The sequence below is a fragment of the Apiospora aurea genome (assembly GCF_038362705.1).
Source record: "Apiospora aurea strain CBS 24483 chromosome Unknown utg000007l_segment0_segment0, whole genome shotgun sequence".
NCBI lineage: Eukaryota > Fungi > Ascomycota > Sordariomycetes > Amphisphaeriales > Apiosporaceae > Apiospora > Apiospora aurea.
In genome coordinates, this window is record NW_027117394.1 from 698,706 (window position 1) to 725,012 (window position 26,307).

A 26,307-nucleotide genomic window follows, 5' to 3' on the forward strand; every position below is an offset into this window, starting at 1 on the left:
TTCGTATTTCGATTACGAGAAAAAGACGAAGCTCGAGACCGACTCGTTCGATTATATTATTATTAGCGTTTTTTTTAAAAGTAGAACGATAGGGAATAATATTTAGTCGGGTATTTCTCGGAATCCTTTTAAAGGCTAGAGTTTAATTACTTTATTTATAATAAAAAGTTATTTATTATAATTCGAGGTTGATATTATTAATACGCGGAGTTAATTAAGCTTTAACGCTTTAAACTGTTTATTATTATTACCGACTATTACGCGCTCGAATATTTCGGTATTAAATAATATTTTAATTCTTAATAAATCTATTAAACCGAGATTTTAGCCTAGTATAACTTTATTATTATTTACCGGCCCGGAAAAAACAATATCGTCGCGGACGCGTTGTTTTAAAAAACGGAGGAACTAAAAACTTTTAAAACTAAAAAGGAGAGCGAAAAATACTAGGCTATTTTTAAGCGTTTAAGCTCGCTATTAAGATTTAGTTTTAAGGCCGCCGATATGAAAATTATATTATTAAGGGATAATATCCTGCCCCTTAACTTATTAAGAATATCCTTTTTAAATACCCTACTCGACGCTAATCGATAATCGAAAAACTTCGAAGTTTTACGTAAAAAAGCGTGTATAAGTTACGAAGATTTTATATTAATTAATAAATTATTATTTTATAAAAAAAACTAACGTGGTTCACCACTACGCGACGCATATCACTTGGCGACGCACCTTTTTTACTTCTCGACCTTTTTATATAAATTAATTTAATCATAACGCTTAAAATTAATTAAAACTACTCGCTATCCGATTTTTCGCTTAATTTTATATCCTTTTTATATATTCGCGCATTATAACCTATCTCGCCGTAAATACTATAACGCTTTTTACTAATCGCTTTTCGTTTTAACGAACCCTTATTTTTATTTTTATCAGGCGTTAAACGCTTTTTTTTTACCTTTTCGTTTTATAATTATTAAAATTTTTTAATAATAAAAGCTTTTTTAAACTAAACTCGCAACTTTTTAACTCTTCGGCGCTTAAAAAATGCTAAATTAACCTCCTTTAATATATATTTTATCGCGTATAAAAGTTATTTTATAAGCTATTTTAATTATACCCTTCGCTATTTAATCTACCGTATTTAAAATCGACGTCGGAAAGCTTTTTTAATAAATAAACACCCTTTTTTTAATATAAATAAAATACTTAGTTATTTATTAAAAAGTTAAACAGCGTTTAAAGGTCGTAAATATTAGCCGTCCCTAAACGGAATAGGTTAAATATAAGCGTCCGGATACGCATATCTAACTTATTAATTACCTCGTTAAAATTATAAGGTATTAAACTAGATACACTAAATTTAAATTTAATATTAACTTCCGTAAAAACAATAAAATACGCGGCTTTAAAAGCGATAAAAAACTCGAGCTTAATAATATAGTTTATAAAAGCTTTAATAAATAGCTCGATTTCTTTCGAATAAATACACTTTAAAAATAAATAAAATACTATATCGAAAAATTAAAATAAGTGCAATAAATAAAGAGGTATATTAATAATAATAATATCGTTATCTTAATAATATACCTTAAATTCGGCCGAAATATAACTCTCGTAACCGTCGAAAATTAAAAGGCGGTAACGACTTTTCGTTTACAATTTAATATATTTATCGAAATACTTAATCTAATTTAAACCTATCTCGTTATTAATTTAACTATTAAAAGTCGGCTTAATTACTTAGTCGCCCAGTAAATCGGTTTCACAGGACTAATTCACGAGGTAATATTAACCTTAAACGATTAAAAACGGCGAAATATATTAACCTTACAAATTAATATATTTAATCGCTATTACCTATTCCCGATTATTAAACTAAACCGATTTCGCTTTTTTACGCCGCTCAGCGCGTATTATAACGAGTATTAACCCGATTATATTTATTATAAAGCCGGTTTCGTCGAAATTCTAAATATCTTCGTTAATAATCTCGTATTTCGCCTTTATATTCGCGACTAATATAAACCAAGTAAAAATAATTTTAAAATCTTCGTAAAAAGCCCTTTAATAATCATACCGACGATTTATTTTAATCTTTAAGTTCGGGTTACAATTAATAAAACGCTTAACCTAATATTTATTAACGCGGTCGCCGCCGCGCAACGCGATAAAGAAATTAGCTATATTTTTTATATTAACGAAATCGGGAGGCATTCCTTAAATATCTAAATTAATTATATATTTACGAAATACCTCTTTTTTAATTAAATTTATTTTACGTCGTTTTAGTCGGATTTCACGTTTTAAAGTTCGGTTATAAATTCAATAACGTAAAATTAATTCGGATATATTATAAGCTTTTATTACTACTTTTTAGCTTATTTAATTCGGTCCGTTTCGTATCGCTTAAATTATTAAAACTATCCGATTTTTTAGGATTAATTAAGCATTATAATTATAAAAATATTACGCGTTAAAGTTTAATTATATTAGAATTAAATTAAGGTGCGTCGCTAAGTAATATACGTCGCGTAGTAGTAAACCACGTTAGCGGTTTTATTAAAAAATAACTTTTAAACGAGGATTATCGAGGATATTTATTATTAAATAACGACTGCCTATTTAAGAATAATTAAAACTAAGAAACTAGTTTTTTAAGGCTATTAATAGCTAAAACTAATAAACGATTACGACGTGTTCGTTATTAATTATATATATAAGGCAGTTAAAATTCTACGTATAAAAATACTAGAAAAGCTTTAACTACTCTTAGTGTTTAATTAATCGTAATAGAACGTAATAATAAACTTTAAAATTATAAACCCCCGAATAAAAAAACGGGCTACGATATAGTAATAACGGTCGTCGACCGATTAACGAAACGTAATTAAACCTCCCCTTATAATAAAAACGTAAACGCGAAAAAGGCCGCTTAGCTTTATTATTAAGGGCCGTTCCGAGTATTCGAACTACCACGAACCGTAGTTAACGATAAAGGTATTTAGTTCACGGCTTTTTTTATAAAAAGATCTATTAAATATTAAGCATTAAATAAACGTTCGCTTTTACGGTATATTATAATATAATCGGCTAAATAAAAACTATAAATAAATATATAAATTAACGGTTACGACTATTCTTAACCTATTATTAAAATAATTAAGTTAATACGTTACCCGCTTTAAATTACGTTTAAGCCACGATCCCGTATAACTCCCTTAAAAGAATATCTCCTTTCGAAGTAAAACGGGGTTTTAAACCTTAGAGCTATTTCGATTAAGAGAAAAAACTTAAGACTTAAAAAGATTTCCTCTTAACGAAAAATTAAGTCGAACCTAAGCTTAATAAAACGTATAAACTATTAAAAAGTACGTTAAAACCGCGCGGCGAGCGATATTAACCTCTTAAAAAAGATAAAGGAGTAAGTAAATAAATACCGAAAAAAACCGGACTTCGACGTGGGCGACCGAGTTTATATTAAAAGGATCGCCGGCTTAAGAACGAACTAACTTAGCGATAAGTTAGCTTTTTTTTACACTCGATAATCCTTTCGTATCCTATCCCGCGATAACTATATTTACGAACTAAATGTTTTTAATTTATAGAGAAATAAGATTTATTATATTAATCGACTCTTTAAAAACCTCGATAACTCGTTGCCTAAATAAGCTTCGGGGCGCCCGGTTAGTAAAATCGTGAACCTTAATAAACTTAAAAGCTCGGAATATAAAATACTTAAAATTAAGCTATTTCGAACCTATTACCGTAAATTATAATATAAAGCGAATTAAGTTAATTAAAAAAATAACGATACTTAGTACCCGGCTTTTAATTTTAAAAATACTCCGGATAAATTAAAGGATTTCTATCGTTAAAACCTTAATAAAGCCGGCCCCTCGATACGATTAACGTAATAAAAACTCGCGGCCGAAAAAGACCGCTTCGATAAAAATTATTTAAATAACGAGTTATTAATATCGAAAAAATCCGCCGATTAGCGAGGCGAAGAGCTAAATAAATTATAATAGAAAATCCCTGCTTTAATTAAAAAGCACCTTCGTTTAAATCCCTTTTAAAGCCGTTAAGGCGCCGCCTTTTACGAAGGGGGGTAGTAATATAGTGCGTTAGCCTGTGCGCTAGTTAGTGTGGAGACCCTATACTAGCCCTATTACCTTGTTATTAAAACCGATCTGCCGCATCGGCCCTAGCTCGATTTTCTCTTTTCTTTCCTCTTCGTCGCAAATTCCATTTATTTTAAGACCTATTTACAGCCCCGCCTTATAAAGACCTAATTACGTAACTATCGTAAAGTTAAGCTATTAATTTAATAATTTAAAATAATTTAAAGAATATTATACACTTTTATAATAACTTATTCGCTTAAAGGTCTTATCGAATTTCGCGTCGCTTAAATTATTAAAACGATTTTTTTTAAATTAAATAAGTATTATAATTATAAAAATATTACGTATTAAACTTTAAATATATAAAAAACTAAAAAGTAGCTTATTTAATAATATAACTTATTTAATAATAAACTACGTTATTTAAATTATAAATAAACCGGAAAATAAGTTTTTCTAGGTTTAATTTATACCCGAGTTTTTTATTAAAAAGCTAGGAAAAACTTTTAAAAGATTCAATAAACTAAAAAAACTAAAAAGTGGAATAACAACCCTAGGAAGCAGAATCCTCTTTACGAGGGAGAATTTCCAGGACGGACCAGAGTGGCCCCACTGCAGCAATGCCTAGAAGCAGAGGAGGGGCCTAAAGCACTGCGCCGCCAACGACGGGCCTCCCAGCGTGCCGGGAAGCCGCGGTGCATGCCCTTGGCCCCGAGGCCTCATTAAACAGGCTCAAACTCACTGGCACTGGCCAGCTTGACATCGAGCACGTCTTCTGCTTCTTCTCCTCCGTTCGCCTCTTCGCTGATAACCTTTTCCCCCAAAAGAGGCGAGGTCATCTTGGGTAAATGAAACTTCGATGAGGGATTGATGCACTCGCATCGGATTTCTTCAGGAGTAGATGCTATGGAGATCAAACTACTTAATGGAACAGCCCCTACTTATGTATGTGGGCTGGCTTGCACAAGATGGACACTATCGATCCCACTCGGGACGATAGCCGACCGACCGATGAAGGGATTGGAAGACATTCGACGGCAATCAGACACTATCTTATCTTTTCCTTCCACCACTAACATTCAAGGTTGTCCCCGATGCAAAGTTCCGTCTGGTCCAACTGTCAAACATGGGCAAGCGTTGCCGTCCTGTGTCGAACCCAAACTTTGTTCAGACCGAGAAAGCGGCGTGTCAGGTAAGTCCGAGGGTACCTAAACGCGGTGTACCTGCATAAGCTGGACTTCAGTGGAGGGGCAAGTAGTGGCTCCTTTTGTCAATCGGACAAATATCTTTGCGACGTGGAATTTGATGCTTGAGCAGTCTGTAGACAAGCTGAGATTTCATGGAACATCAATTCCCATATGCCCCAGTACCACGCGATCTGTATCTGGTAACTTGGTAACTCAGCAGACGATGCAATGTGCCGCTGCCGCAAAACAAGGCATTATATTTGTGCCTGTGTCGCACGTCACCACGTGCACCCGCTGTCCCGAATTGAAAGTCAAAGTAAAAACTGTGACACCTGCATGCCACAAGACCCAGCCACCCTGTAGATGGTCAGGCGCCTAGTTTTCAAGCGCCACTGAGTTTCGATGCGAAGCAAGTTTCTCAGTTGATTGAATACTACGTAGAGAAGACATGCTCAGCGATGCGCGCGAATTGCGATGAACCCACGCTGCCTGAATAGAATATAAGTTGTGAGTCCTGGTATTCTCCCCGGTTTCACCATCCTGCTAGTTATCAATCGCCCATTGCGCCGCGCCGCGAGCATGCAGCGCTACGGTATCGAACAGGGGAACCTCGACATCCTCAGGCTTGAGCACGAACTGCAGCTCCGTGCAGCCCAAGATGACGCCCTGCGCGCCCCGGCTCACGAGGTCCGCGACGGTCTCGAGGTAGAGCTTCTTGCACGCGTCCGAGACGATGTTGTACGGCAGCTCCTGGAAGATGAAGTCGTCCATCTTGGCGCGCACCTCCTCGTCCGGCACCAAGACCTCGAGCCCAAACTTCTTCTCGAGCCGCCCGCGGATGAAGTCGCCCTCCATCGTGGCCCTGGTGCCCAGCAGCGCGATCTTGGACAGGCCCGCCTCCCGTATCGCCGCGGCCGAGAAGTCGATGATGTGCAGCAGCGGCAGGCCCGCGGCCCGCTCGATGTCCTCGGCCCACATGTGGTTCGTGTTGACGCAGAGCACGATGGCGTCGGCGCCGGCCATCTTGAGGCCCGCGGCCGCGTCGCAGAGCTGCTGCCGCACCGCGCCCCGGTCGCCCGCGTGCCAGGGCGTCATGATGTCGTTGTAGTTGAACGAGTGCAGCAGGATCTTGGCTGAGTTCTTGCCGCCCAGCTGCTGCTGCACGTGCTGGTTGATCGTCATGTAGTACGTCGCGGTCGCGTGGTAGGTCATCCCGCCCAGCAGCCCGAGGGTACGCATCTTGACAAGTTTCTCTGATAGGGAGGTAGTTTTGAGTGATTTCAAGTATGACAATTACGACTGATCGTCAGGTTGAGCAATGTCCTTATTATGCGTTATCAGTATGGTAAGTATGTTCTTGGGTGATGCACATCGCCAGAAGACTTCATGTCGACTTCAGTGGCTTTTATCTCTGACCAATGTTCTTCCGCATCATGAATTGGAGGAACAGCATTGATGGCTTGCACGCCCTTCAATTGACAAGCCGCGATGTAGATACACGCGGTCACTTCCGGTCCCGCCTTGGTGCCCTTCCTGTCGTGCCGCTTATCTATTGTAGCAACGGACCGGTCCAGACTCCCCGCACTAGCGGGCGGCGCAGTCGATCAACCCAACCCCCTCTTAAACTGGGCTTGTTAGTTATTAAGTAGTCATTTGCTGATGTCCATATCTTCGGCCTTCATCCTCGTCGCAATAAGAAGTTCGGCGTTGCCTCCTGATGAGTTGTGTTCTCTTGTGGAATGTCGGTTACCTGGAGATTCGACCTTGCTTCAGGCCAATGAAGAATAGTCCTCGTCTCTTGAAAGACTGCCATCTCGGTTCAGCAAGTGCCAGCAAACAGCAACATCCCAACTGGAACAATACTACCTCTCCAACTGTCTCTGGCTCAACATATTTGCGACGAAGCAGTTGCTGTACTTGGAGCTTCGGTTAGTACACCACCGATAGAAGACCAGGTCTATTTCTCCATCCAATCAAGATCCGAAGAACTTCGACATCACCAAACAACCATGTTGCACCTACATATGTCGTCGTCCCAGTAGATGATAAGCAAGTAGACAAGTAAGAGTCAGAAATGAGCAAACCGAAATCAAAACTCACTCGGGCTAGGTCAATCGTCGGTTCCCTAGAAGTCTTAGGTTGATACAACGCCGACGAGGGGTCGCGATGGCCTGTAACCTAGATGCCACGCGAGCAAGCAAGCAAACCCCACGTTCGTAACACGAGCAAAACAACCTTTATCAAGTATCGAGCACGAGGCATGTTGTTTGTTACCTTCTCCCAAATTTGGGTTGGGCGTATCCCCTCAATTGATCAGCCCAGGCATCGCTGCTGCATAGTTAGTAGGCATGCGCTTCTGCATAAGTGACGTCCCCACCATGTCACAACTGACATCGGTGAGCTGCGCACCAGATTATGAGCAGGAATAGCCCGCGACCGACATGCAAGCACCAGGCACCAGGACAGGACAGACAGTCATAACTTATGAATCTGAACATTTGAATTGATTCTCCAATCGTCGAGCCATTTCCATTTTTTAAACCCGTCCGTACGTTCATCAACCATGGTAGTCTATCTGGGCGTGAGCTGATTCGCTGGCCCGCCGCCCGACTGGATCAAAAGCTCCGACATGAAGCGTCGTTGATATCATAGCCCCACCATATCGAGGAGACATCGCCAGCGACACGGCAACTCAGCGACGATGACATTGGACATCGCCCGGATCGCTGTTACCTGCCACATGCCTCACCTGTTTTGTCATAACCAGAGCTTCCAGCCCTCATTAAGCCTTCGCTATTACAACGTTATGATGTAATATCCAGCGCCAATCGTCGCATGTGTGCCTTATTGGCAGCCGCGACTTGATGTCATCGGCAATGTCATAGGTGAGGAGCAGACAGCAACTGCCGGATATAATAAGTGCTGCTGGTGCTGCTTCGTTTCATACTATCTTCCATCTACCAATTCAATCAACTCCTCTGCGATACCATTCGATACCCAAAATCAACACCCAAGCGGCGATATCAAACCAAGCCACAAGCAAAACGAACCCCATCAGATCCCAACTGCACACACCACCACCCAATACACTAGCCAAAATGTCTGCCACCCGCAACACCGAGTCCGTGGCCGCCAAGCACGAAGAATTCAGCTCCCGCGTGCCCCCCTCCGAGCCCATGACCACCAAGGGCCACAAGCCCGGCGTCATGGTCGGCAACGACGCGCACCCCGAGTTCCACGCTGAGACGCTGCCCGCCGGCAGCGCGCCCCGCGAGGCCACGCACCAGCCCCGCCCCGCCGAGGGCGAGAACCTGTACCAGTCGAACGAGGGCGGCGGCGCCGACAAGGCCGCGGCCACGCTGACGGGCGCCACGTCGCAGGACGTCTACCAGGGCTACGGCAAGCCGATGCAGGGGCAGGAGAACGTCGAGATCCGCCACGACGGGCAGCACACTCGCAAGCATGTCGGGTCGGGACTCGAGGGCGTGGGTGCTTCGGGGGTGACCCTGTGCGCGCCATGGGGGCGGATCTGCCCGAGGGCGTGACGAAGGGGTCGCGTGGGAAGCACACGGAGGCCTACCCAGGCGCGGAGGAGAGATTGCCTGAGTCTGCTGAGACTGTCGCATCGGAGCGACCTTGAGATACCCCAACATGGGAACTGGGATAGGAACGAAGGGATCTCACGAGATCATGGAGTGCAAGGGTCCAGAAGACCGCTTGCTTGTACCAACAGTAGTACTGAGACTCGGATGGCTTTCGTCTGAGTAGGACATAATGAAACGAAGTTATGAACCATTCAATGGAAACAAGACATCGCTACCTGTAATCATCATGGTGAACTTGTCTTTGACCATGTCATCGACATTGGCCAGCTTACACCCTCATCCAAACGTAAACCACAAAGCATGCTAGAAACAAGACAGCTATCGCAACCAGGGCCAACATCTTCTCTTCCATACTCACGAAGGGACATCCCAGCTATCTTTCGAGTAACCATGAAGCTCAATCCTTCCCCTTCAATATGGCTTTCGGAGTGCGACAGCTACATACCTGCCAGATCCATTCCCCACTGCATCTTTCCCTCAATGTTCCTCGACGTGATCTAATAATCTCAAAGACCATGAAGCTACTGTTCGAGTATTACTAGAACAGAAGATACTTGACATCTTTTTTCGGCCCTTCTGGCGTGGGCAATGTTCAAAGGCTGCTTGATACGACCATTATCTCCATTGCGAGTAGGGCCAGCAAGACACATAGAGCTACTTACCTACCTTCTTGACGCATGTAAGGCATCATTATCGAGCTAATATACAAGTCTCTTGAAGACGAATGGACGTATATATAGCCACATAGTGCCACATTGCGGCTGAGAATACCATAGCGAGGGAATGGGAGGTTTACATCTGCGCCTTGACATTGTCGGTCCTCAGGCGCTCTACGACTTCAAACAGGTCGATCGAAGCGGCCGGATCCTGCACGAGCTGTTAAAGGCAATAGTGCCGCCATGAGGTTCGTTCCAGCCGGGCGTCATGTTGTCGGTGTTGTTGTTGGGAAGGGGGTTCTTGTGTAATACCACCGTTGCGCCGCATCCCATGCAGGAGAAGATGTTCTTGGTGAAGCTGCCGAGCTTCCGCCTAGAGATGGTATTTGCCATCTTCATCCTTCCAGAAACGCCCAGCCTCCCGCGTATGGGTGCAATCCATCGGCCTGTCAAACGTGTATCCCATGGCTACGGGGTAGACGAAAGTCTTCCAAATGGGCGTCGTGCCCCCCTTCCCATCGTCCAGATCTTCCATGATACATGCCAAGACCTCGTGCTTCATACTCGGGCCTAGATCTTCGATCTGCAGAACAGGTCCTCTTTCACTTGCGTTTGGTGGTGGCAGTGACCCTGAATGAGTTCCTTTCTGTCGAGAGATTACAAGTGTTCCTTGAGAAAGGTGTAGTAAGCATCACAGGAGTATGACGACCTTCTATAGAAAAAATAGAAAGAAAACAGTACTCCTAATCCAACAAGATCACCACGAGAGTGCACAGTTATGGGTTTCACATATCATAGTATTCCGTTCTATCCGTACAGGAGGGTATCAAGTTGCGCCATGAAACAACGCGAGAGCAGGACCAAATCTGTCCGCCAACAGGGTATCAACCGTAATCCAACAACAAAAGAAATCCCAAAGCCAAACCAAAAGGCGCTCCTAAACTCCAGCCAAACAGCAATCGTTCTCCGGCGTCGTCGTATCGAACAGCCAAAGCCTCTCGCAGTGGGAGAAAGAGAACCAACCAAGGACAAAACCTTCGCCTGGGGGGCGAGAACGAGCGAGACAGCCAGCCAGCTTAATCACGGTGACGGCTCAGAGCAAGGAGGGTGCGAGCAGCCTCCTCCATCTCCTCCTGCTCACGCCGGGCACGCTGCTCGGCCTCACGCTCCTCGCGGAACTGCTGGAGAGCGCGCTCCCGGCCGTTGCGTATGTGGTCCATGAGCTCGACATCGCGCTCGTTGACCAATCCGAGCAGTCCCTGGTACTCGGCGTGGAGCCGGTCGTTGTTTTCCCGAAGGACGCGGCACTCATCCCGGAGGACGCGGCCCTCCTCCGTGCGCTGAGCCGCGAGGTGGTTGGCGGCGCGGGCTTCGCGCTCGTGTCGCTCCGCGACCAGGGTGGTGATGCGGAGCTCCTGGTGCACCGTGTCCACCTGGTGCCGCAGGACGCGGTTCTCCCCCTCAACGACGTGGTGGGCGGCGCGAGCCTCGGCCTCGCGTTGGTCGGCCAAGGCTCGGACCTCGCGAGCGTCGTTGCGAGCCGTCTTCTCCGACTCACGAAGTTGCGGGTTCTCCGCGGCGAGATGGTCCCGCTCCACCTTCATGTCGTTGAAGCCACTGGTCAGCGTATCCATTGCTTTCCTGTAACCAGCGACCTCGGCCTCCAACACCGAAATCTTTTCCTGGCTCTGGCGACGTTCTTCAGCCAGAGCTTCCTCAGCGGCGCGGTGGGAATCGGCAGCCGCAATTTGTTCCTCGGTGCAGGGCTCCTTGTCGCTGATGCCCGAGGCCGGGAGAGGGACCATGGCACCCGCCATCTGAGAGTCGCCACTAGCATCCAAATTGTCCATGGAGGTGGACGAAAGGGAGTTCTCGCTGGCAGCGCGAGGGCGGTTGTCGTTGCTGGGGGCGGAGAGGCAGACCGGCGAGATGGTCCAGCGCCGCCATTGTGGCCGTCGTCGAGGGAGGATTGCTCTGCGGTCCTACCAGCTGCCTTCTTCGATGCCTCGGCAGCGCCTCTAGCCTCAAAGTCCTTGAGCCAAGCAGTAACACCGAAGTTCTTGGACTTGGGCTTCGGGATGTCCTGGTAGCGGACGGGAGGGTCCATGGCTTGCATCGGCAACATCTCGATGCTGAGGTCTGTAAGCAAACGAGTCAGCATTCATCCAGTGTTAAATTACTAGGGAAATAAATCCGGAGGGGGTAACTAACCAACATCCTTCAATTTACCGAAGGAATCGTTGCGGGGACTGTGGTGAGGATTGGTCAGGTCAGGCAGTCTAACTTCCAACAGGAACTTGAACGAGTTGCTGATCACTTGCTTCATCTCGCCTACGTAGCGCTGTTTGGCTTCGTGTTGGCTAATGGAGGGCGTAACCTGCTGCGCGTTCTGGCCACAAGTCAGGCGCCAACGGATCTCCTCGTCGACTAGGACGTGGAGGTGCTTTCGGTAATGATACTTGTCAGCCGCCTTGTTCTGGCGATTGAACTCGAGTCGGGCCGCGGTGTAGTGGTCAACTATCCGCGCGACTGCGTTGGCACCAGCAGGTGAGTCATGCCCTAAAGCGGTGGCAACATCCTCATCGACGCGATGTGTGAGCAGCCGGTGTTGTTGCGTGCGATGGAGCGCTTGAAAAAGCACGACGAGGTTGACATGGGTGCGCGACATGTTGAGACGGCTCACGCTCGGATGGGTGGACAGGATGGTGTGCTCAATTGACGATTGGTGGACACGAAGTGCTTCGCCTATGAAGCCTTCAGGTAAAGCAATGATCTGAATCATTGTTGCAGCAGTGGTGTGAACTCAATTGCGTTATGTGATGATGTACAATTGAAGGGGATGACTGTGCCTGATGGAGAGGTGCAACAGATGAATTGGTTTTGTGACGAGAACGAGAAAAACAAATAGAACGTGACGGAACAAGATCCCTCTGGCCCTTGAGATAGCGGTTTTCTATCTCCCTTGTGCGGTTGCAACGTGGGAAAAATCCAAGTGGTGGGTTGCTCTCTGTGTCAAGGTAAAGGAAGTGTGGTTGGTGAGCCTTGGTGACGCGGCCGGGGAGTGTGTGGTAAGAACCAGATTGACTTGCCAAGTCAATTAAACGGTTTACCTTCCTTCCGTTACAATGTGGGAAGAAGTGCAGGTGGTGGATGGCCTTCTGTAACAAGCAGAAGGCAGGTGTGGAAAGTGGTCCTCTGTGAGAAGGTGAGGGAATGTGTGTGGTAGGAAAGAAAATTGACCTTGCCAAGTCAACTTTTTTCTCTTCTGATCTTGCAATGTGGGAGGAAGTGCAAGTGCAAATCAGCTTCGCATCTTGATGTGTGATTGTTGTTGCAGCACTTCGGGCTGCTGTTCTATAGAACTGATTATTGTGGAGCTGGGTATGCAACATTGAATAGAGCAGTGGGCCAATCAGCGTAAACTTGGGGGAGCTTGGGGCAGCTTGGGGCAGCTCAGTACCTGAAGGGGTAGGCTTATCTATCTTAATTGCAGCAGTTTTCCATCAAAGGGTGGTGTGGCATGATGGCCTAGCTGTTATGCGCATCGGTCTGGATTAAATGATCCCAAGCTTGATGTGAAGATGGACACGGGCCCTCCGTTTACTCACTCAGGTGCAAGTGATGGTTCAGGCCCTACACTACACAGTAGTGACAGGCCCTCCGACCCTACGCCCCATGAGGTGTGGCCATTGTTCTAGGGACTTGCCTCCCCTAGTATATGTCCCCCTAGATGAGGATAGGATTGGATACTTTTTTTGGCCTTTTATTCTCCTTCCCCTCCATAGGCCACACGTTCAACTAGGCAGATGTGCAGCTTTTTTTGAGGAACACAGTCCTATTTCAGAGCCAGGAATGACTACCACACACGTACGCTCTGAGCCACTGTGAGCCTGCACTTTTAGTGATTACTATTACGCGACGGCCAATAGGAGTGATGGCCTTGAAAAATCATCTGCATACATGTATTACTGTTTGAAGATATTGGCGACAGCTTTACCGCAGCGGTGTACTCTAAGGGCATGACGATCTGTCCAAATAGCAGCATTGTTCAGGGTGGTCGGCATAACAGCTAAGCGCCATGGGTGCTGTTCTGGATAGATTGAATCTAACCTGTATCCATGGTATGGAGTTTGGCCCTTCGTGAGCGGTATAATCAGAATCAATGGTAATACGATCCCCCGTGTCATTCTCCCACTTGACTTGGCGCTCCAGGTGTGACCAGTCCTCTAGAGACATCAGCACCTCTGAATTTCTGTTTCCCTTGATGTAACAACGGGTAGCGTGCTTGTTGCATGTTTTGCTCACTCACACGTTCTTTTTTATATGTCCAGAGTTGACTTGGACATATCTGGTTACAACGGCTACTTTGGCACAGCTGCATACGTCCCGTTCGCTGTGGATGTGTATGTGCAAGATTTTAAATATACGGACATGTTGACATGAAAAGCCCCAGTTCATGTAGTCGAGTGATTGCTATCTGGCATGGACGAAAAAATTGATGTTAACACGAGCGGAAATTCTGGCCTTGGTCTATCTGTCACGGTGCGACATTGGTATCCATCCCACAAGGCGTTTTGAGTGCAGCGGCATCAAAATAACAAGGATACGATGCGGTTCAGGTCTCAGAATGGTTGCGAAATGATAAGCATTCAAAAACTTCACGGGCTCGGCCTGGTTGACGGACAGCAAGAGCAATTGGAAGCATGACCGGGTTGCGGATTGCACCTACGATCAGGTCTTGCATTCAATTGACAAGACCTAAAGTACTTGACGCAGGCCCAGTAGGTGCCAAAGACAAAAAGCAACAGTTCGAATCAGGTGTGCCTTAAGGATTATATATTAAAGCTGTTTCCCTCTTATCGTGTATATAAGTAGATTAAGATATAAAATATAACCCTTATCGGCTGCCCCCCTTAAATAACCTATACATTCCGTAGTTTCCTATTTAAATCGGTAAGATTTAAAACTTAGTATAAAATTAAATAAAATAGAACAAGGCAGGAAAGGGAAAAGATCGATAACTCGGTCGAACCATCGAATAATCGAAAATAAACTTTATTATTTAAATCTACGAGGTCGAATTGACCTAGCCGAACCTTTATCGAGGGGACGCAGCCAAGGCGCTACGGTATGGATGATCCGATGGATGATCCGATGGTTGTTGACACCGGTCGCGCCGGACTCGCGCAGAGCCAGTACTACCCGCGAAGCAACGTCACGGCGTACAACCAAGGACTTTAAACGCTTTAGACGCGTCCTAGCAGCGAAAATGGCTCGAGAAGAGGTATCGAAGAAGGATTAAAGCATTTAGAGAAACTAATCGCTAATTTAGTAGCCTTTAGTAGTGAGCGTGAAAAGATTTTTTTAAGTAATTAGGGAATTTCGTACCGAAACGATCGAACTACGACTATACTTCGATAACGACGATAACGCGCTAATAATCCGCGGGGAATTGTGAAAAATAGTCGGAGAAACTATCGCTTAAACTACGCAGGATCTTAAAACTATATAGATTAAGTCTTAGGCTTAAATTATATCTACGCCGCGTAGCAGCGATCCTACTGCCTAGTAACCGAAAATTATCGTCCCAGCCCGCCGAAACCGCGAAGTAATAATTAAAAACGTAGATTAATTTAACGATATCTAGAAAAAGAGGCCAATAAATATCGTGCAGAGCGTTAATACAGTAATCGGGTATAACGAAGCTATCGTAGCGAGAAAATTACTTAGCGGCGATATCGTCCTTACTTTTAAAAACGAGGCGAAGAAATATGTAAAGAATAATAAATAGGTTTTAAACGCTTTTAGGATTAACGCGCAGCTTACTTATAAAGAACTCGCAGTTATCGCGAAAAGGGTCCCAGCGAAAAAGCTACGGGATACCCACGACGAAGCCGCGTTACTACGTAGCTTACTCGCAGATAAATATAACCCGAAAAAGATTTTAAAATATAAACGTAGCTTGCCGAAGAATCCCGAAATACGTTACGCCTTCCTTATCCTGTATACGAGCTCTATTTAAACTGCGAAGGATTTGTGCGACAACGGCTTAATATAGGATTCCGAGATCTTCGACTACGAACCGTATAACGCCAGCTTCCGTATTTAATAGTGTTACCGTTATTACGGCTACGGCTACGTAGTTAAGTATTGTCGGAAGCAGTAGCGATGTGGCTACTGTTTTACAGTAGCACACTTTGGGGGAGACTAAGAGTGCCCCCAGAGAGGACTACGAGGCAGGAAACGTTGTATTAATTACGGCAGGGAATATACGGCGTGGGATCGCGGCTGCCCCGTAGCGATCTAATAGAGAGAACGCGTAAAAAAAGCTTATGCCCACCGGCTTCGCTAGTTCGAAGTCCGTAGCACCGGCGACAGTTCGGCAGAAATAAGGCGTTTATTATTACCGACAACGCTTCTTATTAGCGATAGAAAAGGGTATATAGTAGTTTCGCGGAAGAAAGGCCGCCCGCGATTCGATTCAATAGCGAGCAGCTAAGGCAGAGAGACACGCTCGTAAAGCCGGCGCGGTACCGTCGCTTCCTTATTAGCGCAGGATATTATTATAATTTTATAATTATAAGTTTATAAATAGCATATTGGAACGTTATAATATTAAAGGTAATAACGATATTTACCTTAATTAACTAAAAAGAGTATAATATATTAGCACTATAAGAAATATAAACGAACCTCCGCACATAGACCGCGTACTACTTAAAAACAGTTAAGTATCGAGTAATTTACGGCGAGGGCCGAGCGGTTATCTATATATATAAACGCCTCGATATCGCTAAGTTAAAGATTAAGGCAGGCCCCGATTAGGCTGCCGTTACGATATTAAGGGGAAAAAGTAGCCGCTTTACTATATAATTTATATATTCGCTAATTTAAGAAACTTTTCGATAGCGGAGCCCCCTAAGCGACCTCGATGCGATCTCGTACCCCGGGCGACACTTACTCGTCGAAAACTTTAATATATACCATTCGCTTTAAAACGTGTATGGCAGGAAATCGTACGGAGCAGACAACCTTTTTATTTTTACGGACTAATGGAACTTAGAGCTAGCTACGCCATATAGAGAAATTACGAGACGACGCCACGGATAAAGAGATTCTACGCTAAACCTGGCCTAGGTAACACGAGGAACGATAATTTTATATAAAAGAGACCCTGGCTTAAAAGGTTTTAACTATAGGGCACAGGTTGTCCGCGTCGAACTAAAAGCTAACTTACTACGAGGTAATAAAACGAAAGCAGAGGGATAAAACTAAACGATATTAAATAAAGGGTTGGCACGGGCGGAAGCCGAAGCACGTTTAATCGATATCGCCGAGCTAATAAGCCCGGAAAAACTGGATTAAGCTATCGATAACCTTATAGGCGACCTATAAAAGATTACCGACATAGTAGCCCTAAAAAAGACCCTTTATACTAGTAAAGGTACGCTTTAATAGTTATCGGAAGTTTAAAAAGCGTAGACTATAACGAAATAACGATACTAAGCCTATTTCGCGGTACCCTCGCAATATACTTAGAATTAATATACCGAGTCGAAAACGGACTTAGAGAGAATCGTTTAAATAGCGAAAACGAAAAGCTAGCGCCACGTAATCGCCGCTGCCTCCCACGATTTTAAAACACTTTAGTCGCTCGAACGATGGGCCCGATTACGGAGCTGGACGCTATTATAGACAGCGGGAATCCCAGAATTACGACGTAGCGAAAGAGTTGTTAACGAGGCGCGAAGCCACGACGAGAAAGCTACGCTCTTTTCGGAAAGGTTTTTCTTTAACCTAGAAGCCGACTTTACGGACTTAAATACCGTACCGAATTACGCCCTTAGCCTTACCCCTATCGAAGTAAAGGTAACGGTTAAGGAAATAAGAGATATTATTAAGTAAACGGAACCCTGGAAAGCTCTAGGGGAAGACTTTTTACCTCTTAGTTTCCTTAAAGCGTGTAGGGAACCCTTTTTCCGGACGTTAGCCGGCTTAGCGATAACGAACTTCCGGTTTGCCTACTTCCCTAAACGTTTCCGTACGGCAAAGGTTATTGTGATCTCAAAGCCAAATAAAACAGTAACCGAAAAGCAGACACTTGGTGGATAAAAACCTATTTTATTACTTAGTACGGTCGGGAAAGTAATAGAGATAGTTATAAACCGGCGAATTACCGGAATAGCCGAAGAGTACTCGCTTTTATTTAAAGGTTAGATAGGAAACCGGACGCAGCGGTCTATTGAGCTAGCTATTTGACTAATTATCGACGTCGTCCGTATAACGTAATAATAAAAGGGCGTCGCTTCCCTTTTTCAGCTCGATATTAAAGGCGTTTTCGATACAGTTAACCATAAAAGACTAATTGCTACACTTCGCGAGAAGGGATTGCCGGATTAGGTCTGCCGATGGGTCGAGAGCTTTATTACGGACAGATCGGTCCACCTTTATTTCGACGGTAAGTCGTTAAGGAGGATCCAGCTCCGCGCTGGTGTTTCGCAAGGCTCCCCGCTATTACCGATCCTTTTTATTCTCTATATCGCTATACTATACGAGGAGTTAGAAGCGTACGAGTAGCTTATTATCGTCGAATTCGCGGATAATACGAATCTTATTACCGTAGAGCTAGACTACGTTACGAATTACCGAAACTTAAAAAAAGCCTAGGAGACTTATAGCCGCTGGGCACGTACGAGAAGGATAGAGTTCGAACTTAAAAAGAGCGAGCTTATTTATTTTATTAGAGCGCGAAAAGCCTATACGCTGCAGGTACGCCTCGGAGACGCTGCTATAACGCCGGTAACTTTTACGAGATTCCTCGGCGTTTAGCTCTATTAAAAGCTATAATGGAAGGACTATATTTTAAAAATTAAAGCGAAAATGGTAACTTAAATATTAGCTCTTACTAGGCTCGCAGCGTCAGCTTAGGGATGTTCGGTACGAAGGGCAAAGGAGCTTTATACGAAGGTAATACGTAGCGTACTCGCGTACGGAGCGTCGGTTTAGTATAGAGTGGGCGATATCGAAAAAGGGCCAGCCTTTAGCCTTATAATAGTCCAAAACTTCTATTTCCGGACCGTAATAGGGGCATATAAGGCGACCCCCTAATATTACTTAGAAACTAAAACGGCAGTTCCCCCCCTCGACTTTTATTTAAATGCGAGGGCAGCTAGTTTCGAGATACGCACGGAGATTACCGGGAAGCTATAACTTTTACGCGGCGCCTATATAAAAGCGGCAGAGATTATTAATAAAGAACGTAGCGTAAGGAAAAGGAGATAAAAAAGACCCTAAAGGGTTATTAACGAAGCCCCCACGACTTTATGGCTAAGCGACGCTTAATTAACGTTAGCTAGACAATGATTAAATAGTTAAACGGTTAAATAAGCGCTCAAAGAGAAATGGGAATAAAGATAGTTTTATGCCGTTACTCCGACGCGAAGCCGCCGCGAACTAGCTATAAAATCGCCGCTAAACTAGGGAGCGTGCCGTCGTTACGACGATATGCTTAAGCACGAAACATCGGTTTTAATATAAGCACGCACTGGAAGAATAAGGCTTAAGTCGTTCCTGTTTACCTGTCGGGTTCCAGACGTCCCGACGCCGCTATATAACTACGGTGAAGGACGGGAGACAGCCGAATACCTGATCCTATACTGTAAAGATTTCGAGGGAAGATAAGAGCAGTTAGCAAGACAGCTAGCACTTAATTCGTTGCGAACTCGCCGCGATTTAGCGGCGTTTACTATAGAAAAAGATACGGCGAAGGTTATCGCAAAGTGGCTTCTACGGACCGGTCGACTGCCGCTGTATAAGTTAGCAATGGAGATTGGGGGACCACCCGAACCTGAATAATCTCTCTTTAGGCCCTAAAGCAAGGGTTACTAGGCTGGTGGGTAAGAACCAGCATGGTAACGTCGAGCACGTGAGGTAGATTTTACGATATTGGCAGCGTGTATTTTTAGTCCAGCTTCGGCACGGTTTATTACACGAAGAACTAGGTAGATATACCGAAAGCCTTCGGCATACGGCGTACTATTAATAATAATTAAATAAAATAAGTGAAAGTATAAAGTTTTAATTATAAAATAATAAAAGAAATAAAGAAAAATTAAGGACTTTATATTAAAATTTAAAAAATTTATTATGATTTTTTTAAATACTTTTAAAAACACCGTATAAATTCGTAAAAGTTTACTTTTTATTTAAAAGAGATGTTATAATTATAATAATTCGAAAGGTAAAGCTATAAGTTATTATTTTATTATAAAAAACTAAAAAAATAAAGAAAGAAAATAAAAGTTTAGTTTTATTAAAACGATTTTTTATTTAAATATATAAAGAAAGATTAAGTAGCGCTCGGGCTATTTTTCGTATACCTTACCTTATTTTAATTAGTTAGGTTATTAAGGACCTTTTTTTAAGGTACGCTATAATATAAGATATTATTTAAATATAATATTTAAATAATTATAATAAAAGAAAAGGTTTTTAATAAAATAAATAGTAAATATTAAAATATAAAAGTATTACGTAATAAAAATAAATAATAAAAAGCATATTTAAATAATAAATGTTTTTAATATAAAAATATCTCTTTAAATATTTTATTAAATAAAATAATTATTAAAATATAGTTTTTATATTTATACGCGTTTAATAAAGAGTTACTAGCGTAAAATATAAAAATAATTTATTTAATTCAATTTTTTAATTTTTAAGTAATATTTATTTAAAGGGTTAACGGGAGGGGGGGGGTTAGCCGATAAGGGTTATATTTTATTAAATACTTTATAGATCGCATTCGAATTGACATAAAATGCGCTTACCCGACTACCTTCTCATCCTCTAATCGCCTCGCCTCACCTCCTCTTCCCGGCAGACCGCCACCCAACCAAATTCGCCTTGGCCTTGCGGCTGCTGCTGCCGCTGCCGCTGCCGCCGCCAAACTTCCTCTGCGCCTCCACCACCAAAACAACTTGCTGTGCAGTGACCAGCAGCTCCACATTGTCGTCGCAAAAGAGACGTCAAGATTCACACGCCCGCCCTGCGCCCTCTTCCTCGCGACGCGCGTAAAGACCCAACGCAGGCCCCCGGGTTCGATCCGCCGCATGAACTCGACATTGTGCGTCACCGTCGTGTTGAACACGTCGGCGCGCCGCACCGCCGCCAGCGTGTGATGACGCAGCACCGCGGGCTCGCCCGGACGCTACGCAACCCACGCCTCGAGCGTGCGGAAGTGGGCGCGTGTGTCCCACATGCCACCGCTGCGCAGGCCCGTGTCGGACAGCGAAGGGAAGATGTCGGCCATGACGGCTAGGTACATGGCGTCCATGCGGTCGTCGCCGGGAGGCAAGAGACGGTTCCAGGCGTCCGAGATGTCTTCGTGCGGGAACCCGCCCACGGGGTTGAGGACAAGCTAATGGCGTGTTAGCGGCAAGGTTTCGCCGTCCATGATGGCCGGCAGCCAGTTCGGGTCGGGTTTGTGGGCCCCGACGGCGTCGAAGTCGGGTTTCGGGTGGGGTGGGTGGGGCTGGAGGAACCAGCCGTCGGTGGTGGGGATCGAAGGGCCGACGGGCTTGGTGAGGTCGGTCGCCACCACGAGGACGAGGACCCGCAGCTTGCGCTTCTGCGCGTACTATACTTTCAGGTGGCTCGTGAGGCGGCCCAGCTTGATCTGCGTGATGGTCAGTATGCCGTCGGCGCACTCACTGGCGCGTGTGAACTCTAGATGCCTCTTCAAGACGTCCGGGTGTGCTGGAAGGACTCTCGTGAGATAGGTGGAGACGGCATGATGGATGAGGCCCTGAGATGACGGAGCCGGCAAATGCTGATCAGGTCGGGCCAGTGCCTATGTAAAGCCCAGTCAAGTGCATGGCTCTCCCTTAGAACTTCGAAGACTTACTTAATCCTACTATCCAGTCTTGTGCCAAGAAACCGTATACGTGCCAGGTCCAGCAGTCTCATTGAGTTTATACTGATTCCTTAATAGCTTGGCCATGTTTGCAGAGCAAAATGTGCTTGAGTAGCCTTGAGCAGTATCCGAGACAGGTCCCGAATTCAAAATACAGATTGTAAATAAAAGCTTGTGCTTTCGACCAGATGCAGTCGAACGTCTTGGTTCCATATGCACGTAAGATCAGTTGGCCGAAGCTGTCTGTCCGCGACTGATCTTGACCCAAGTGCATGACTCTGCCATTCGAACCTCTAAGTGCCACGAAATAGAAAGCAATAACTCATCAGTCGCCAATTGAGCAAATGCACGATTCGTAAAGCTGCTACATCAAACATGTACATACCATCCATGCATGTGATTGCCCGTCGGAGATAAGGCAATCCACCTATCTAATCAAAGCCGAAGGCTGAGGATTAATTGTGCCCTTCCATTCTCATACCAGCCAAAGTGAAGTCAGAATAGCCTTCTGCCATAGTATTTGGGTTAGCGCTAGCAAAATCAGTATGCGTTATAGGAGTATACGCTAGAACTAGATGTTGTGACACCAGAGGGGCTTTCGCGGTTCCAGTCGATGCGCCAAGAAACAATATCGGCATCCGCACCAAGCAAGCAATCACTGAATTATTTGTGCGATATACCTTCCAATTTGCCAAGAGAAGCCAGCAACACGCATCGCCAAGTCCGGAGCCAATGTCTTCGTCAACCCACGGTACCCCCATACCTCGTCGACAAGTGGCGTCCAATGACAAAGAGTCAAATGAGGTAGACTTGGGCCCCGAAAGAGTTGATCAGTCTGTCCACCTGGATGCGATGATTCCCTTGCTACATGCTCAGCAGTCACTGGTCTCAATCCTGCTTTACCTTCTCCAAGTACATCTGGCTTTGGGTGAGATGGTACCTAGTCATAATTTGCCAACCGCATGATTTCGGGGCTTAGCTTTCAAGCAAACAACTCGTATCGAAAGAGGCCGGACCGCACTACCGACGCCATCATGTCGCCCCGAATTACCATCTCGTGGGATGGCTCGGACAAGTTTGCTACAAACCCCTGTTTGCCACGCTAGCAGCAGGCCCGGTGAACGAATCCTTGCTCTGAATCGTGATACAATTGGCGAGCTTTCTGCCATTCCCCTTTGCATAGCAGCAACCAGATCATGGGCCCTGTCGGTGGATCCTTGCAAAGGTCATGGCCCCCGTACCAGCCGCGTATGAGCCGGGGAAGATGTTTGTTTGCCATGCTGTCGGCTTTGATTATGACTGCAGACTGCAGGATAAAAATCATGCGTGGCGCTGATCATGTCATGTCACAGGCCAATAGAATTTCCACATCACGGCTCTGGCCTTGGGGCGGAAAGCATGTTGGTCGCCAAAGAAGATCGCCTCTACCCAGATCGAAGTCCGCCAGAGCCCATATGCCCAATCTACCTACCATATGTATATTCGATCATGTTATGCTGCAGGATAGGTGTCCAGAGTGTGTGTGATACCAAAATCTCCGACCCCAGAACATTTGCCAGCTGAGGGACTTGACTTCTCGACGATCCGGCAAATTACCTTTCCTTTTTGCTAAGCGAAACGAAGCCCGTATCCATACATTCAACCTTCACAATCCCAACGCCTCCATGTAGCCTTCCTATTCCTTACCAGAACAAGCGACAGCGTGATGCGACAATCGCTGGTCGCAACCATTCTTTTGCCGCCAGTGAAGCGCGGCCAAGAGCCCAGGAGCTGCGCACCCTTCACGGCAACGAGTCTCCCACATCCGCCCCACGCCTAGACGGCCCAAACCGAAGAGCCAACGCCGCCGCTGGTGCTATGACGAACGAGTTGGCCATACGCCTCGCCGGGCCGAACCTAACGTACACGGCTGAGTTCGGCATCGGGACGCCGCAGCAGAAGATCGAGCTGGGGATAAGCTCCACTACTTTGAGCGTGGTGCCGTTGCACGACGGATCCTTGCCGCCATGCCACGAGGACGGCTGCCCGCATGGTACCTATAAGACAGAGACCCAACCCTGATCTCGGGAAGAAACGCGACATGTAGGCGGCTGGCTAATAGAAGGCTTGCCTCCATCTATCTATCTAGATGACCCAATTGCTTCCAGTAGCTCCGAAGGCAAAGAAAGGTATACCGTGCAAGACCCCCAAGGCGCACACGGTCAATTCTTCACGGATACATGGCAGGTAGGCAACGCTCGAGTCGTGAACGCCTCCTTTGGTGCCAACGCCGGCGATACGAGAGAACACGCGTTCGTCGGCCTTGGCGGGGTCATGAAGACGGAGAATACTTCGCGCCCCTCCTTGACCGCGGCGTTCGCCGCAGCCGGCTTGACGACGACGAGTACGTACAGTGTATGGTTGGGCGAGCTGGGTACGTACGTGGAATAGTTCCTGATTCGATGGAAGGACGACCCTCGATCTCTTTCATTGCTTGGTTTGCTTCATGACGAGGGCCAACTAACCACTGGAGCACCTACAGCTGGAAAGGCTGGTTCCCTGTTATTCGGAGGGGTAGATACGCAAAAGTTTCGGGGCACCTTGACGCGCCTCAAGACGTACCCACTCCAGCTCGAGAAGACGAAGGACGGCCGATTGGGTGTTGAGCTGAGCTCCGTCAGGGCCGTGAGCGTTACTGGCACTGACGTGCTGGCTTCTGGTGCCCAGCCGCTGCTCGTGGAAATGGTCATGGGCGCGAGCCAGATCCACCTGCCGGGCGACCTGGTCGAAGCCATCTACAAGGAGGTCGGGGCTACGCCGGACACTTCCCGCGAGGGGGCGGCAACCATACCATGCCACATGGGCAACAGCCCCGCGTACTTCTCCTTCGTGTTTTCCGCTGCAGATGGCACGACGCCTTCGACCGGGGCGAGGGTCAACGTCTCCATGTCTTCACTGGTGCTGCCCAACGATCTTGACACAGAACGAGTCTCAAAAGATATGTTTAATGAACCCCAAACCCCTACATGCCAATTCGGCGTCGTCAAAGGGGGGCCTACATTTGGACTTGGCGAGGCTTTCATTCGATCAGCATGTGAGACCTCTCGACCGGACATCCATATCCTGTTTGACAGTACAAGGAGGTGACATAAGGCAAGAAAGCTAACCCACCACTGACAGACGTGGTCTTTGATCAGGAAAACGGCGAGATCGGCATAGCCCAGTCCAACCCTACACCCTCGGGCTCCTACATGATTCCCTTCCCCAGTAAAGGCGCCCTCATCCCTTTAGCGACCCCAGCCGCCCAGCCGCCGGGCCCATTCCCCACTTCAGTCGTGACGTCCTCGGTGGCGCCGCTCCCGACCTACTCCGCGGCCGACGGATTCCAGAACTACAAGACCGCGCGACCGGCTTCTACGACAAACAGCACTGAGGCGGCGCCAGACAAGCGACCGTCCTCCAACGGGCTGGTAATCGGATTAGGCGCCGGCCTCCCCTGCGGAGCGGTCGCGGTCTTCACCGGCTTCATGGCCTACTGGCGGCTCAAGCTCCAGAGGCCCATCCCGATCCTCAGTCGCTTCAGCAAGCGGCGGCGCTGGATCAACCCGTACGCTACCGAGCTCGAGGTCAAGCGCCCGCAGCCCGACGCGGCGGAAGCTATCGGTTTCCCTTGGGCCTTTGATCGACCTGTGGGCTGGACCGAACTCGACGCGCCGACCAAACCGGTCGAACTCGAGGGCGACTACTTCTTCCACCAACACCCCATTCCTGGCCGCCACGACACTATGAGTTCCACCGCGGTAGATACGGAAGAGGCCCGACCTGCCGTCGCGGCGCGATAGTCTATGGTCGTCCCGGGTGGCATCGCCGTTGCGACGAGTCCCATCGACGGCGGCACCACGAACAAGAGCGACAGTGATAGCTACATAGACACGACGCCTAAGTCTTCGCTGCGCATGTCCTACGTCCCCGGGCCAGACGTAATCGATGTTGGGGTGTTGGCCGATCATCCCGAGAACTTCAAGGATACGAGACCCAACTTACCCGAAGAATCCCCCAGCCGAGAGACCAGGTCGCCACCGACTGCGACAAAGAATCGAGCATCAGACACGAGAGCCCAGCAGAAGCCTCAGTTGGCGAGTACGTGGAATTTGCAAGGAGGACACCGTCTTACACGATGAATCCTTCTGGCGATTCGCCGCAGCCGTCGCTGACACCGGCGTCGCCAGGTTCAGACTGGACATGAGCATGGCATGTTGGCCGTCGCCAACGGTGTAAATGTACGTAGCATTTTACCTTCAGTGCAGGCTAGTATGACATAGTTTCTTATCACTGGCAGCGCACTACTTATAGAAATGGATCTGCCACCTAAGAAAAGAAGCATGGCGTTGGGGAACTTTGGGATTGGTGCTTTTTATAGACTGACTTGCTTGGGGAGAAGGAGGCGGGGTCCTCAACTGAAATTGATAAGTACATGTGTCAAGAATACGTAAGAAGCCAAAAAAGAATTGGTAAGTGCTTATCCCAAGCCCCCTCTGGGGAATCGCTTGCACCCCTAGAGAGTAGCTAATTCTCTAGGAACACACGGCCGCCATGAGGGGAACGATGAACAAGCTGGGCCACATCATTGAAGAATGGGCCGGACCATCACTGTACCGACAAGTGAGCTCACCCCTTGGGAAGGTGACTGATAACTGCGGAGGGCCAACTCACACCTGAAGACACTACTTTCGACACAGATCATTTGGTGCGGACCGACACGCATGACCGCTAAGCCAGACGTACCACCCGATGGAAAATGGCTGTTATTGGGATCGCGGCATTGATAGAGGAACCTGTGTG

The 26,307-nt window shown here is 46.4% G+C and overlaps 6 protein-coding genes across 6 annotated transcripts; 3 read left to right on the top strand and 3 right to left on the bottom strand.

Annotated features, from left to right (window-relative positions):
- Window positions 1–5,854: 5,854 nt before the first annotated feature.
- PG986_010500 (uncharacterized protein) lies at window positions 5,855–6,550 on the bottom strand (the record flags this gene model as incomplete). Its single annotated transcript, XM_066846722.1, has 1 exon — window positions 5,855–6,550. One exon carries the CDS (start codon window positions 6,548–6,550, stop codon window positions 5,855–5,857), a length of 696 nt encoding a protein of 231 aa, XP_066696213.1.
- Window positions 6,551–8,409: 1,859 nt separating this feature from the next.
- Window positions 8,410–8,856, top strand: PG986_010501 (uncharacterized protein; the record flags this gene model as incomplete). Its single annotated transcript, XM_066846723.1, has 1 exon — window positions 8,410–8,856. The coding sequence occupies one exon, from the start codon at window positions 8,410–8,412 to the stop codon at window positions 8,854–8,856; it is 447 nt and encodes a 148-aa protein (XP_066696214.1).
- An 890-nt stretch (window positions 8,857–9,746) lies between these two features.
- Window positions 9,747–9,965, bottom strand: PG986_010502 (uncharacterized protein; the record flags this gene model as incomplete). Its single annotated transcript, XM_066846724.1, has 1 exon — window positions 9,747–9,965. The coding sequence occupies one exon, from the start codon at window positions 9,963–9,965 to the stop codon at window positions 9,747–9,749; it is 219 nt and encodes a 72-aa protein (XP_066696215.1).
- A 445-nt stretch (window positions 9,966–10,410) lies between these two features.
- PG986_010503 (uncharacterized protein) lies at window positions 10,411–11,662 on the top strand (the record flags this gene model as incomplete). The annotated part of the gene is made up of 2 exons (XM_066846725.1): window positions 10,411–10,779; window positions 10,829–11,662. The coding sequence occupies 2 exons, from the start codon at window positions 10,411–10,413 to the stop codon at window positions 11,660–11,662; spliced, it is 1,203 nt and encodes a 400-aa protein (XP_066696216.1).
- A 9,119-nt stretch (window positions 11,663–20,781) lies between these two features.
- PG986_010504 (uncharacterized protein) lies at window positions 20,782–22,404 on the bottom strand (the record flags this gene model as incomplete). The annotated part of the gene is made up of 3 exons (XM_066846726.1): window positions 20,782–20,991; window positions 21,217–21,423; window positions 22,390–22,404. The coding sequence occupies 3 exons, from the start codon at window positions 22,402–22,404 to the stop codon at window positions 20,782–20,784; spliced, it is 432 nt and encodes a 143-aa protein (XP_066696217.1).
- Window positions 22,405–23,343: 939 nt separating this feature from the next.
- PG986_010505 (elongation factor g mitochondrial precursor protein) lies at window positions 23,344–25,307 on the top strand (the record flags this gene model as incomplete). The annotated part of the gene is made up of 4 exons (XM_066846727.1): window positions 23,344–23,518; window positions 23,615–23,899; window positions 24,008–24,559; window positions 24,646–25,307. 4 exons carry the CDS (start codon window positions 23,344–23,346, stop codon window positions 25,305–25,307), a joined length of 1,674 nt encoding a protein of 557 aa, XP_066696218.1.
- Window positions 25,308–26,307: the final 1,000 nt, after the last annotated feature.